The sequence below is a fragment of the Pyxicephalus adspersus genome, chromosome 4 (assembly GCF_032062135.1).
Source record: "Pyxicephalus adspersus chromosome 4, UCB_Pads_2.0, whole genome shotgun sequence".
Taxonomy (NCBI): Eukaryota; Metazoa; Chordata; class Amphibia; order Anura; family Pyxicephalidae; genus Pyxicephalus; species Pyxicephalus adspersus.
In genome coordinates, this window is record NC_092861.1 from 76,121,738 (window position 1) to 76,134,322 (window position 12,585).

General features: G+C 37.9%; 2 protein-coding genes across 6 annotated transcripts in view; both read right to left on the reverse strand.

The window, feature by feature from the left end:
• Positions 1-4,186, reverse strand: part of PNISR (PNN interacting serine and arginine rich protein) — a 12,089-nt gene extending 7,903 nt beyond the window's left edge. For all 3 annotated transcript variants that reach the window (XM_072408684.1, XM_072408683.1, XM_072408682.1), the window contains exons 1-5: positions 4,037-4,186; positions 2,521-2,638; positions 2,205-2,396; positions 489-721; positions 174-354 (exon numbers count right to left, since the gene is read on the reverse strand). In XM_072408684.1, coding sequence (XP_072264785.1) covers positions 174-354; positions 489-721; positions 2,205-2,396; positions 2,521-2,608 — 694 coding nt within the window. In that variant the 5' untranslated portion in view covers positions 2,609-2,638; positions 4,037-4,186. The remainder of the gene's footprint in view (positions 1-173; positions 355-488; positions 722-2,204; positions 2,397-2,520; positions 2,639-4,036) is intronic.
• Positions 4,187-6,113: 1,927 nt separating this feature from the next.
• The window catches only part of USP45 (ubiquitin specific peptidase 45), a 61,788-nt gene continuing 55,316 nt past the window's right edge, over positions 6,114-12,585 (reverse strand). For 2 of the 3 annotated variants that reach the window (XM_072408687.1, XM_072408685.1), the window contains exons 16-18: positions 12,404-12,490; positions 11,608-11,728; positions 6,114-10,173 (exon numbers count right to left, since the gene is read on the reverse strand). In XM_072408687.1, coding sequence (XP_072264788.1) covers positions 10,046-10,173; positions 11,608-11,728; positions 12,404-12,490 — 336 coding nt within the window. In that variant the 3' untranslated portion in view covers positions 6,114-10,045. Of the gene's footprint in view, positions 10,174-11,607; positions 11,729-12,397; positions 12,491-12,585 lie in introns of those variants that run through there. The other variant, XM_072408688.1, reaches the window with a different exon arrangement.

Sequence of the window (12,585 nt, forward strand, 5' to 3'; positions counted from 1 at the left end):
CTACAATTTAAAAAAAAAATTTCATGAAAAACAGTGGATCACTTTTGGTACAGAAATCTAGACCTCAGTGTAACGCTCAGGTGGTTAAGATGAGAATAAAAATAGAGATAAAAACACTGAATACTTAACAGTTACCAGAATACAGTTCTCCTTATAATGGTCCTCTAACTTACCAATTTGCAGAGGCTCTTGTTTGGGTGGTATTGGCACAGGTGATCGCTGCCTCTCTCTAAAGGAAGGTCGTTCTCTTCTATTTGGAGGTGGAGCAGGGGGACCTGGAGGACCAGGAGGGCCTGGCTGCCAGTATGGTGGATGAAATCCACCTTGAGGGGGGCCATATCCACTGGAGCCATGCTAAGATAAAACAGCAAAAATGTTGGAGACATTTGGCAACTATAAAGAAATTATCCCTTTATAATCATGTGAAACTGTACCAGGTTAATATAGTAGACAGACTAGTTTAAAACAGTACATTTTTTTTTCTATACCTGATAGTCCATCTGATTCCCTGGTCCCAAGGGAAAGTTTTCAGGCGGTCCTCCAAAGTTATGATTGTTCTGGGTAAACATGTGTCTATTATCATTCCCAAAATCTCCACTGTCTTGACTATTACTGTCTTCAGATGGAGGGACGATATCCATAGGCCCAGGGACAGGAGGTATCCATGTTTGTTCTGGAGGAGGATGGTGTGGAGGTGGTTGATGATGCATTCCACCCCAATCTGTACGCGTAACACAGAAAAGATCTTAAGATCCACATCAAGCCAAAATCTTAGAATAGGGTAGAACATATTTACTACAAAGCATATTTTACATATAAACAAACTTGACAACAAACCTGTCAGTGCCCATTCATCTGAATTATATGCTCAAGTAATACACAAGACCTTTAATTCTGCAGAAGTGGATATGAAAAAACTCCACTTTTTTATTTGTCTTTTTATTTATTAGAATGTACTTTTCCATTTCTGCAGGCACTGTGAATTTATTAAACTGTCAAAAAACAAATCACAATATGCTAACCCAGAGACCGCCTTTACATTGGGTGTACCAAATGCATTCAGGAATGTAATTTGCTATATCTAACTCACTCGGAGTCTGTCCTAAGATGGAAAGAAGTCAAACTTTAGGCATTCTCTGCAAAATTAAAATGTTTGTAAAATATTCCCTAAGGTTCAAGGACCCGTCTAATTTACTGCTTTACATTCAAGAGGTGCACTGAAGTGTCATTCATAAGGAATGGAAAACATTATCCTAATGCACATAACACGGATTCCTGTGTGTTAAGAGTAAAATGTGAATTTCTAACAGAGCAAATTAGCCCTGACTACTACTTAAGTTTCAAGACATTGCATTACTCCTCATTAGAATACTGAAATCTAACCAGGCAGCTAGAATTAGAGCTAAACAGTTCCATTTAAAATCTGTCTGAAAAAGGCCTTGGGAGAAAAAAAAATAAAAATACAGGTCTGGTCAACATGACATTGCCCCATGTGTTATTAATTTACAGGAAGTCCCCGGGTTACATACGAGATAGGGACTGTAGGTTTGTTCTTAAGTTGAATTTGTATGTAAGTCGGAACAGGTACATTATTTTAATAAATGCAATTAGGACAAATGTTTGTCTCAACATATTATAAGGCAGCGTTATTCACAGAATCACACAATCTAACCAGGAAAAAAAAATCTTTATGGAGCCTGGACATTCATTAACTTCTGGAGTAAACTTTGCTTTGATATGCAAAAAAAAAAAAAAAACTGCAGTTTTGCCTGTCATTAAAGGGTTACACGAGGCTGCAGAAGCGCTCAGTCCTTAAAAATCACCCAGCTGCCCCCATCAAGCCTCTGTCCTGCACACGAGTGAGCAGGGAAGCCCCATTCATATCTAGGAGTCATCCATATGTCCTTAACACAGGGACTACCTGTACTGACTCTGCAAGCACATTGCAGGGTAATTTTGTTGCACCTAATACAATTTATTAGCAAAAACCTTCCAATGTTATATTTACAAGGCTAAATGATGGCAAAGAAGTGAAGTTCACTGCAGTGTTTACAGTATGTATGAAGGCATTCAAAAGTACCTACACCTGACACATTTAGAGGAGCCGATTTTACTGGTTCACTGGGAACACAACAGGACTGTGTATTTGTAATACATCTTGCATATCACCCTACCTATAAATTAATTTAAAGTTCAAAATGTACCTGGCTGCCACATTCGATTAAAGTTTGGATCACTTTGAAAATTATGGTTGTTGGGAACAGGTTCCATCTGTGGCACTGGAGGTGGTAGATCCTGCCCATTTGGCATCATGCCTTGGGGCTCCACCACTCCTTGACCTGTAGCTTCGCGCTGAGCGATCCATGCTTGTGCCAACGCTGCCCAATCTATCTGACCTAAGAAAAGGCAAACAAAAGAATGGGTAGTATTAATATCGGGTACAGAGCTAAAACTTGCTAACACAAAGTACAGGGCAAAGCTACAGGCACCCCATTTTTATCGCTCCTCAGACATACTCACTTGGATCTTGTTGATACTGAAATGATTCCATCCACTGCTGCTGATTCAGCGGCCATTGCTGCCAAGGCTGTCCACCTTGATCCCACATATCTGCCACACGTTATATTATCCACACGACCTGTAACCAAACAAAAGATATCAATGTTTAGCGTCACTTAGTATACGAACATCACACACATCTGGTTAGGACTGGCCAGTTTGTAGTAACTTTGTCACATAGCAAAGGTACTTTGAGGTGTCCCTACACCCAAACTTCAGGCAAAGTTTTGATGTTCACATAGGATCCCCACTGCTCCTTACACATATTTTTATTGGGCCAGATATGTAATGGGCAGCGTGACTGGCCAATAGAAATGAGTGGAGTCAAGAATCAACGCTGCCAGAAAGTAGGAGCTCTTCATCTGAACAGACTGGAATTTCAACATCATAATATCAGTGCTCAATACAGAATTTTTTGTAAGCTGGGTGGGAAGAAATTGTAGCTGGGTGGCAGCCCCCTGTATTATGACCCAACAATTCACTAACCACCCAAAAACAGCCGGGTTGCCGTAAAAAAGCCGAGTGGTGTGCCCAGATAAAAGGGGCCGGGGAGAACCCTGGATCTGAACAGATGAGTATTTGATGATGTGGCCCACACCATGGCTGCGCTGCAGTAACCCTTTTGCTGCAAGGACCTACATGTCCGACATATCAGGACCTTATCAAACATGCATCCAGCTCCCGGCATTCTAGTAAAACTCATCTGGACAGCCAAGTTTTTGCCACACAAAAGCCAACTCACTTTTATACTGATTTACAGATGATGGGAATAGGCTGGTAGTACAAACAAGCAGTCCCAGCAAAGGGGGACATACATAATATCACCTACTTCATCACCATCATATTTATGCAATGTTTTTCAATAGGAAGCTGGTGTTCCCATGTCCTCGCAATCTGTTGAAGGGGCGGGGGTGGAGAAAGCAAAAAATATATATTTTTAAAATCCCTTTCTGCATATCTATCAATGCCCTGCCAAGCTTAAAGATGTGCGTGACAACACTGTTCCTGCTTAGGCATCCCTTGGTTAGCGTTGTCACTCTCCCACAGGAAGTTAGTGCAGAGGCTTCCAGTGTTATGTTTTCAGGGTTAGATGCGGTAATATAAAGAAGGAAATAAAAGGATTGTGTAAAATTGGTTACTTCTAGGTGATAATGAATAATAAATGAAAATCTCGCCAACACGAGCAGACAATAATGAGGAATAGGCGGGCCATGTCCCGGGATCCCCCGCCTGATGAATGGAGCTCTCCGGGGACACAGCGCGGCCTCTCACATGTGCTCAGCCCTCCCGCCTGCCTCAGCTCTCCCCCAGCACGTCGGTGGCGGTAATATGGAAATAAGAGCGGCCCCGGTATTCCTCCCACGTTCTGTGAGGGCCGCTAGCCCAGGAGGAGCACGGCATCCGCGCCTGCGTGCCAGGCCTAGGGAATAGCAAACTGTGCGCAGCGCTAAAAGCAGAGGATTCCCAACTCACGTACATGCAAACCACACTGCTCGATATTTAGCGTTCTCCGATAGCACCACACCGATACAGGCCGCTCAGTATCCGCGCCTCACAGCCACACTCCTCCCGTGCTAACCGATTCTCCCAGACAGACAATATGGCGCTGCTACCTCGGTGAACGGAAGTGATCAGCAACGAGTAGTGAGGAAGGAATGAGAGACATTCAGAGGACCGAGACGCTATTCTGCCATCTAGTGGTCATTAGACTGAATTCACATAGCTTTCCACCAAGGTATCTAATTTTTTTAATGCTAGACAGAGAAAGGCAGCAGAAGCAAAAAAAAAGCATGTGCACATGGAAGTCAACCACTGGACCAGCTGAGGGTAATTTATAAGTAAGAGCTCCATTTATAAAACAGGGAATATGGCATTCTCTTGTAGTAAGTCTTGTACAAGACTTCTCTAGTCCAGATTCCCCGATTCTAGGCCATTCCCCGACTCTCTGGAATGGTCTTCCTCGTCCTATTCGGCTTGCTCCTACTTTCTGCTCATTTAAAAGAGCGCTCAAAACCCATTTTTTCAAACTTGCCTACCCATCTTCTTCTGTCTTTTGAAACCACCACTACTTCCCATCACTACATATCTCCCATCCTATTGTGTGTGAAATTCCCCCACCTACTAGATTGTAAGCTCTTTGGGGCAGGGTCCTCTCTCCTCCTGTATCACTGTCTGTATTAGTCTGTCATTTGCAACCCCTATTGAATGTACAGCGCTGCGTAATATGTAATCTACCATTGAAACACAGAGACCTGGAAGATTTCCATAAGGGAATCTTTGATCCCTGTTTTAACCTCCCTGGCAGTATTCTTTGCTGTGGCTCAGGGGGTAATTTCCATACCAAAAGGGCGTAACCTCTGAGCTGCACTCTGGGTGGAATTGCCAGGGATTTTTAAACTGCTACCTGGTTCCTCCAGTGATGCCCGCCATCTTCTTTCCCTGAGGATGCCAGTCAGCCATCTACATCCCTGTCGTGTAAACCTTGGGGATGCAAGGCCAGTCGCAAGTCTGGGGCTGGAGGGTGGGAGCGTTAGGCAGGTAGGCGTAACCAAGTAGGAAATTTAAAATGAGGATTTTTAAATGTACCGCTTTTAACATTTAAAAATCCTCATGAATCATACCGCCAGGGAGGTTAAAGAACCCTAAGAGTTGGAACTTACTTTAGCTCATTAACATCATCGATTAAAGCTTATCTTATAAACACAATTAATAGGGACAATTCATTTTATTCCACTGATTCCGATGATATGGAGTTTTGTTTATCTCAATAGCAATAAAAATGTTTCTTCTGCTCCAAATGACACTGACAGCAACACCAAAAACACCATCCAATAGTACTAATTTGCCTGGTACAGTAGTAGAATTTTTAGCACGCCTACTGGTTCCAGAGTTGTGTGCTGCTCCCTATACCCAGTTTAAACACATGGAGCAGTATCAGGTTTAGCAGTCAGCTTTAGTGCTAAATATTTGTATTGCACTTTCAACCTGTGGTACCCATATAGGGGAAAAGAGAAGATTAATTCTCCACTTCCTTCTTCTGGTCATGTGATGAATACAGTACATAACTGGGGCGATAAAGTGATGGAAATGTTACTGAATTATACTAAAGGGTCCAAGAGGTCCTGCTAAGTCAACTCAGGAATTTCATATTAATATTTTTTATAATTCCTATATACATTAAAATCCTCATTAGCTTTATACATCTGCTTTATGCTACACTATTATTACAAATTATGCTACACTATTAGCTTTGTTTTACAGCCTCTTTTTTATGCACATTTGTTCTGGCAACTTAAAAAACAAATCTGCTTCTTATGCTGACAACAAGAGCCTGAGTGGGAGAAATACAGTGCTCCTTCTAGGGGCTAATACACTGTTCCTATATTTTTATACACTATAAACTACTAGCAGAGATGCCGGTATGAATGTTCCTTACTGAGGTGCAAGAAAGTGCCAAAGTGTAATTGTATCTAGTTTAGCCCCACAACAAAGCCCATGTACCCATAGTGCTGGAGTTGTGCACCTATTTGGAAACAGGAAAGCAGTCCACAAAATATTGCAAATATATTTTATTTACATCACATGTTGATATCAGTTGTTGTTGCAGAGGCACAAGAATAACATCAAATAACAATGTAATTCATAGCATATTCAATCAATATTTGTAATTGTTATGTATTCACTTTTATAAATAAAATCAAAATCTTATCATTTGTAATCTGCACATGGGGGTGGAAAACAAATATTTAAATAAGTATCGGTATTATAAAATACATTTTCCCAAGATGCTGAATGCATCTCTCTTAACACTCTATATATATCAATAGTAATAAACTAAAGAGTATACAATTTATCAATATTCAAATGTAATAAAATATATGTATTCAGAAAAGTGACCGTTTTATTGCTGAATGCAATAAGGATTAGAACAAGAATGATTCTTCCCTGCTTTAAAAACGTATTTCCTTTAGATCTGTATATAATGTATTGCAGATGATTACACAGACAAAGTAAAGGTGTGTGTATACATGTGTGCACCCATACTATGTGTGGATCTGGAATTCCCCACACGATGTGCGATTGGTAACAAGGTATGTACACATTTACTGTACACACCTAAAAGACAAGATAGGTAAAACAATGCAATGCCAGTGCATTCTACAACAATCCACTCTCAGTTTAGGTAAAGTTAAGTCTATACGTGCAGCTCATATTCTTGAGGTTAGTATAAACTGTGCTAAATGCTGTGTTTAAACTATGCTAAAAAGACATAGGGCTGTGTCTTTACTTCTCTGCCTCAGAGGGAAATATACTTCTTTGGATGACCACATCATTGCCTTGGTGACTTGTGAGCTGATGTGACTTCCTGAACCAATGTGAGTGAGCAAAACAAAACTGCGGACTGCAATAGTATATTCATAAATATACAGTTGGATTCAAAATAATAGCAGTGTGTTGAAAAAAAGTGAATAAAGCTCAAAATCCTTATAATAGCTTTTATTTGCATACACTTAAAAGCATTGGCAACACTGCACATTTTTTTCCAAATCAAAACACACAAGAAAAATTTATCAAATTTCCTTTACGGAAAGTAAAGAAAAAGGAATATTAGGCTGTTCAAAATATTTGCAGTGTGGAGTTCAACTGGTGAGGGAATTTGTTCTGAGAAAAGTCAGGTGTCAATTAGGACCCTTATTTTACAAAGGAAGGTGCCAGGGTAAAATCATTCCAGACATTGTAAAGAAGAAGGGCTACCTTGATTAAAAAGGTAATTGGAGAGGAGAAACCGTGAAAAGAAGTGAAGACAATGATAGGCTGTTCAGCTAAAATGATCTCAAATGCTTTAAAATGGCAACCAAAAGACATAGAAAAAAAATCTAAAAACTACCATTCAGATGGTATAGCCAAAATAGCAAAGACTCCTCCAATGATCAGCCCTATGAAGATCAAAGGTCTAAAATAACCTGTGAGTAATGTTACACCTATGTGAAGCCAAGCTATTGGCAAGAAAACCCCCTGCAAAGTCCCAGTGTTGAAAAAAATACATGTGCTGAATGACTGGCCTAAAGAGAAATGGCGCAGCAATTTGTGGACTGATGAAAGGAAGATTGTTCATTTTGGGTCTAAGGACTGCAGCCTGTTTGTCAGACGACCCCCAAACACTAAATTCAAGCCACCGTACAGCCATCACAGTACAAGCATCATGAAATGAGGATGTTTCTCATACTATGGTGTTGCACATATTTTTCACATATCACGGATCATGGAACAGTTTGAATACAACAAAATACTTTAAGAGGTCATGTTGCCTTATGACAAAGAGGAAATACCTTTGAAATGGGTGTTTCAACAAGACAACGACCCCAAATACACCTGTAAATGAGCAATGTCTTGGTTCCAGACCAACAAGCATGATGTAATGGGGTGGCCAGCCAAATCCCCGGACCTTTATCCAATAGAAAACTTGTGGGGTGACATTGAAAAATGCTGTACTGAGGCAAAACCAAGAAATGCAGAAGAATTGTGCAATGGAGTTCAATAATCCTGGGCTGTTCACATGTGCCAGCAGTTGGTGGACTCGATGCAACACAGATGTGCAGCAGTGCTCAGAAACAGTGGTTTTACAACTAATTATTAGTTCAGTGATTCAAAGGAAAGCAACATCTTGAACCATTTTTCAGTTTATACAGTGAATGTTTGAGCTAATTTTTAGTTATTTATAAAGAATATGGATTATTAGGATAGGAAAAAAAGCTCGCTGAATTGGTGTACAAGTGGCTGGAAGTGCATACCCAGAGATCAGAGTATTAATAGATGAATTGTAATTAGTCACTGTTGTCACTGTACTTTTACTAATTTGGGGCTTTCTAAACGTTTGTATAACTTGCAAATCGTGGGGTACAGAAATGAAACAATGTTATCCCAAACATTAGGGGGTCTATTTATATAGCAGTGAATCTAACATTGAGTACATATTCTCTGGGGAAGAATCTTTCAGGTCCACGTGTTTTCAATGGCAGTGACTGATTCTCCAATAGTGAATGTCTGGCGAATGTCAGATTTACCACTTCAAAAAAAGAGCCCTAAGTGTTAAAATCATTACTTCTGTTGGTTACATAGGCATCACTATATACAAAGTAAAACAGAAGTAGTTTTAATTAAAAACAGTTCCAAATGAACAGCCAGCACTTGCATCTCAAAAGCAATCCCTACTGTTCTGAATTATAAAAATATCACACCTCAATAGAGATGCTGGCTGCTTAAATTATCATTGTGTCATCTTCTTTGAGTCAAATATAATAGGTATTTGAACCTACCTATAACATTTCCTTACATCTTTTTTGTATCAATATATTGCTGACATGTATCAAGTACAAGAACAACTAAAAGAAAAATACAGCATATGCACAGAAGTACAGTGCAGAATACAGTAGCAAATGATGTTGCAAAATAAGAATAAACTTAAATTTAGACTAATTTGGGTGTCTGAAGAGGTAATCAATAACCAAAAACAGCTTGTGCAAAACAGATTAAAGTAAACATAACCTCAAGATATTGTTATAGAAAACACACACAAATGGTAATTGTGCTTGAGCCCAACCCTGAAAAATGTACCTTTTGTCTATCAATATTTCCTATGTATACAGTCGTATAGCAAAGTTTTAATAAACTCAGAACTCTGCTTGTGTGGTAATAAGCATTCCATCTATTGTGATCATTACCATATCCCAGGAAATCAAAAATAGTCTAAGTAACATACACATTGGGAGAATTACTTGCTAGCATAGGACCTTTATGGCCACTCTTTCTGCTACCAGCCACATTAATACATCCAATTATATTTCATTCTCTATGATAAGGCTCAACTCAATATGCTGGCTATATTGCAGGTCTCATCTTAAACTGAGGGCGCCGGTTCTGCTGTATTTTTTGCATATAATTTTGTGCCTTCATCTCTTTTGATTCCTATGCTGTGTAACGAGTTGTGTCCAGTAATGGAACAGCACATAGCCCCCCAAGAACCTCACTCGCTCTGGTATAAATATACCTGCAGTGGTAGCAAATTCTCCAGCCACTTTTGTGCTTCAAATTGTCCTCCTAACCTCTGCACACAGTCACTCTCATTCCGTCTGCCAACTCCATCAGTAAAAGTACAGCATTATGATGAGGATGTAGTGTGAACAGTGTGGGTGGGACGTTGACAAATCAAGCAGAGTAGCTGTAGTCTGTATACCTGTGTTGTTGTACCTGCAGAAGCTTTTACAGCTTTACATGCCTATATAACCATAGGGACTAGCAGGTGAAGAATTATGGGCCCTAAAAATGTGTATTGGCCAATCTTTACTGTTCAAACCAATAATGTTGTGTAATATTATAAACACTTATAGAGAAGTATATTCTCCTAGATTTCTCTGTTTTTAACACATCCCCACAAAGACCTGAGAGTAAAACATTTTCTTCAGAGCAAAGTTCAAATAAACTTCTACTACAGTCTTTCATAAAATAAAAGATACGCTTGAGCAGTTAGAACCCTGGATTCAGGCACCATCTGTACATGAGTATCACTAATATATACCCACTGACTGGAAGAACATGTTGCTCCATCCTTAAGTACTGTAAAGCAAACAAAGAAATGAATATTAAAACAACATAAGTCTAAAATAAATAAATAAATAAATAAACATGACAATGGTCCTTATTTATCAACCTCTTAAATTGGAACTTGTGTCATCTGAAGACAATTAATCCAGCAGCCAACCAGGAACTAACAAGCACTGTGCCAGTATCTCTATCTCAATGCTGGTGTTTTTTTTTATTTTAGTATTTATTTCAATCCATCATTTGCTAATATATATTGTTGTTTAACATTTGATTTCAGCATTTTATACCTGTACCTTCATTGGATGCTTTTGTACACTATTTAAAATATATAATATTTTTTATACATTTTTTATATATTATCATAATGGTATCATATTTGCTGTTTGCCCCTTAGATAATGCAACCTATTTAATATTTTTAACTCTACATCCAGTCAGTTACAATTCTTTAGAATGAGTTCAGCAGTGGGAGTTTACAGAATCACTTAGAATGGATCCTCTTTAATTAAACCCATCCTTTTATAATCATTCACAATTTGAGATGATGATCCCTACCTAATTCCTTTTCATATAAGTTTTAGAGAATGCCATGTATGTAATGTTTTAAATTTAAAAAAAAGAATCATTCTGTCCTATACCAACACATTTGCCAAGTTTCATGGGATATATTATGTTTTGGAACACCATTAGGGAACAATATAAAAATTTCAAAAAAGGTAACTCATTATTGTTAATGTTATTATGTCAATTAGTTGATATGACTTTTGATAAAAGCGACTTTATATCCCAGCTATCTGTGCTGGTAGAGTGTTTAAAACAGCTGTTACCACATGTTGGAAAGCTATCCATGCTTGATGCTTTTGCTTTGGAAAATGTGATAAATAATCTAAAACTTAAGGGACCATCAAACTATCCCTTCAAAGACAAATTTTAGTCAATTGTTTAGAGAATAATTATATTTTGCAGTAGGAAAATACAATTTATTAAAAAAAAAACCCTTTAGTTAAAGAAATACTTGCCACTGTATTCAGTTCTTGACAGATATGTTAACAATGTATTATTAGTATTAATATTACTATTATTATGTGTTTATATTATTTTACTTTTTCAGTCTGTGCTAGCTTTTTGTTTTTAAAAGATCACTTACAGAGTGGAGGACCATAGAATCTGAGCAATGTATTCATTTTGATGTCCTTAATAATCAAAGTTACACTTCATTTCACCCTAAAAAGGTTGGCCATTATATAATAATATATTAGGATAAAATATGTCAGTATATAGTAAACCTTGTAGAGGAGAGGTTTCACAAAACAAATGTATTGGGAATTAAAGCCGGAATTGCAATTGTGGGAATGAAAGTGACAAGCACAAATAAATAAGCATCCTTGTAACTTAGATATACTAAAACTAAGTAGCTGAATGCCTAATTGTAATAGAAGATTCTTACCTGGTCCTTTAGAAGGCATTCGGATCTTGACATATGCTACATAGTGTCCTCCTTTCATGGATCCACTGTGCTCCACTATTCCATAGAGACTAAACAAAACGCTTTTCTTCTCTAAGACATTCTTTACATGTTCAAAATGGGCAGAAAAAAAAAGAAAAAAGAGTTAATATGATGTTATCTATACCAGTTAATAAACAATATTATGGTTACTTTTATTCATATAGGTAATGCTAAATAAAGGAGATTAGTGCTGATTATAGTTCCTTTTCATACCAAACCATACTGCCAGCCAGCCACTTTTTGCGTTACTGCAAAGTTACCTTTAATGTACATTGTAGGATAGTCCAATACAATGTCTAATTGTATTTTGAATTGTATTTGAAGCTTTTAACAATTTTGAACAATATTGAATGGGTTCTCCTATATAAACTCAGTACTCTCCATACAAGCTAGTCCAACACAGCCATACTACCATCAATGGGAAGCATATATTTATATAAATTGTCAATATATTTGTATCTCACGCACACAAAAATATGTAATTTAAAAAATATTGTAAGCTATTAACTGTCAGGCATTTACTGGTCCAAACTGTTCCTATTGGAAATGAATTTAAAGAAACATATTTAAGTTCTCACTCTTGATATCCAAAAATAAATTGTGCTGCAGTCATAAAAAAATAACATGTCAGTTCTCTCACTGTTTCCCCCGCTTAATATGTGATTTAGTGGTATGAAATAAACACCCACACGCTGAATGTGAGCCTTACCCAATGTATTTGTCATTTTTACTATACCTTGCACGTTGCAGCACAAAAGGGCGCCAGATCTAAAATATAGGGAAAGTCCACATGCCTATTGATTTTGCGGAGAGTCAGCCCATTCTGAAACAAAATAACAATTAACAATTTGATGCCAAAGTCAGCATGAATAAATAAAACTGTATCTATAATTAACTAAATACTTTCATTTACATTTA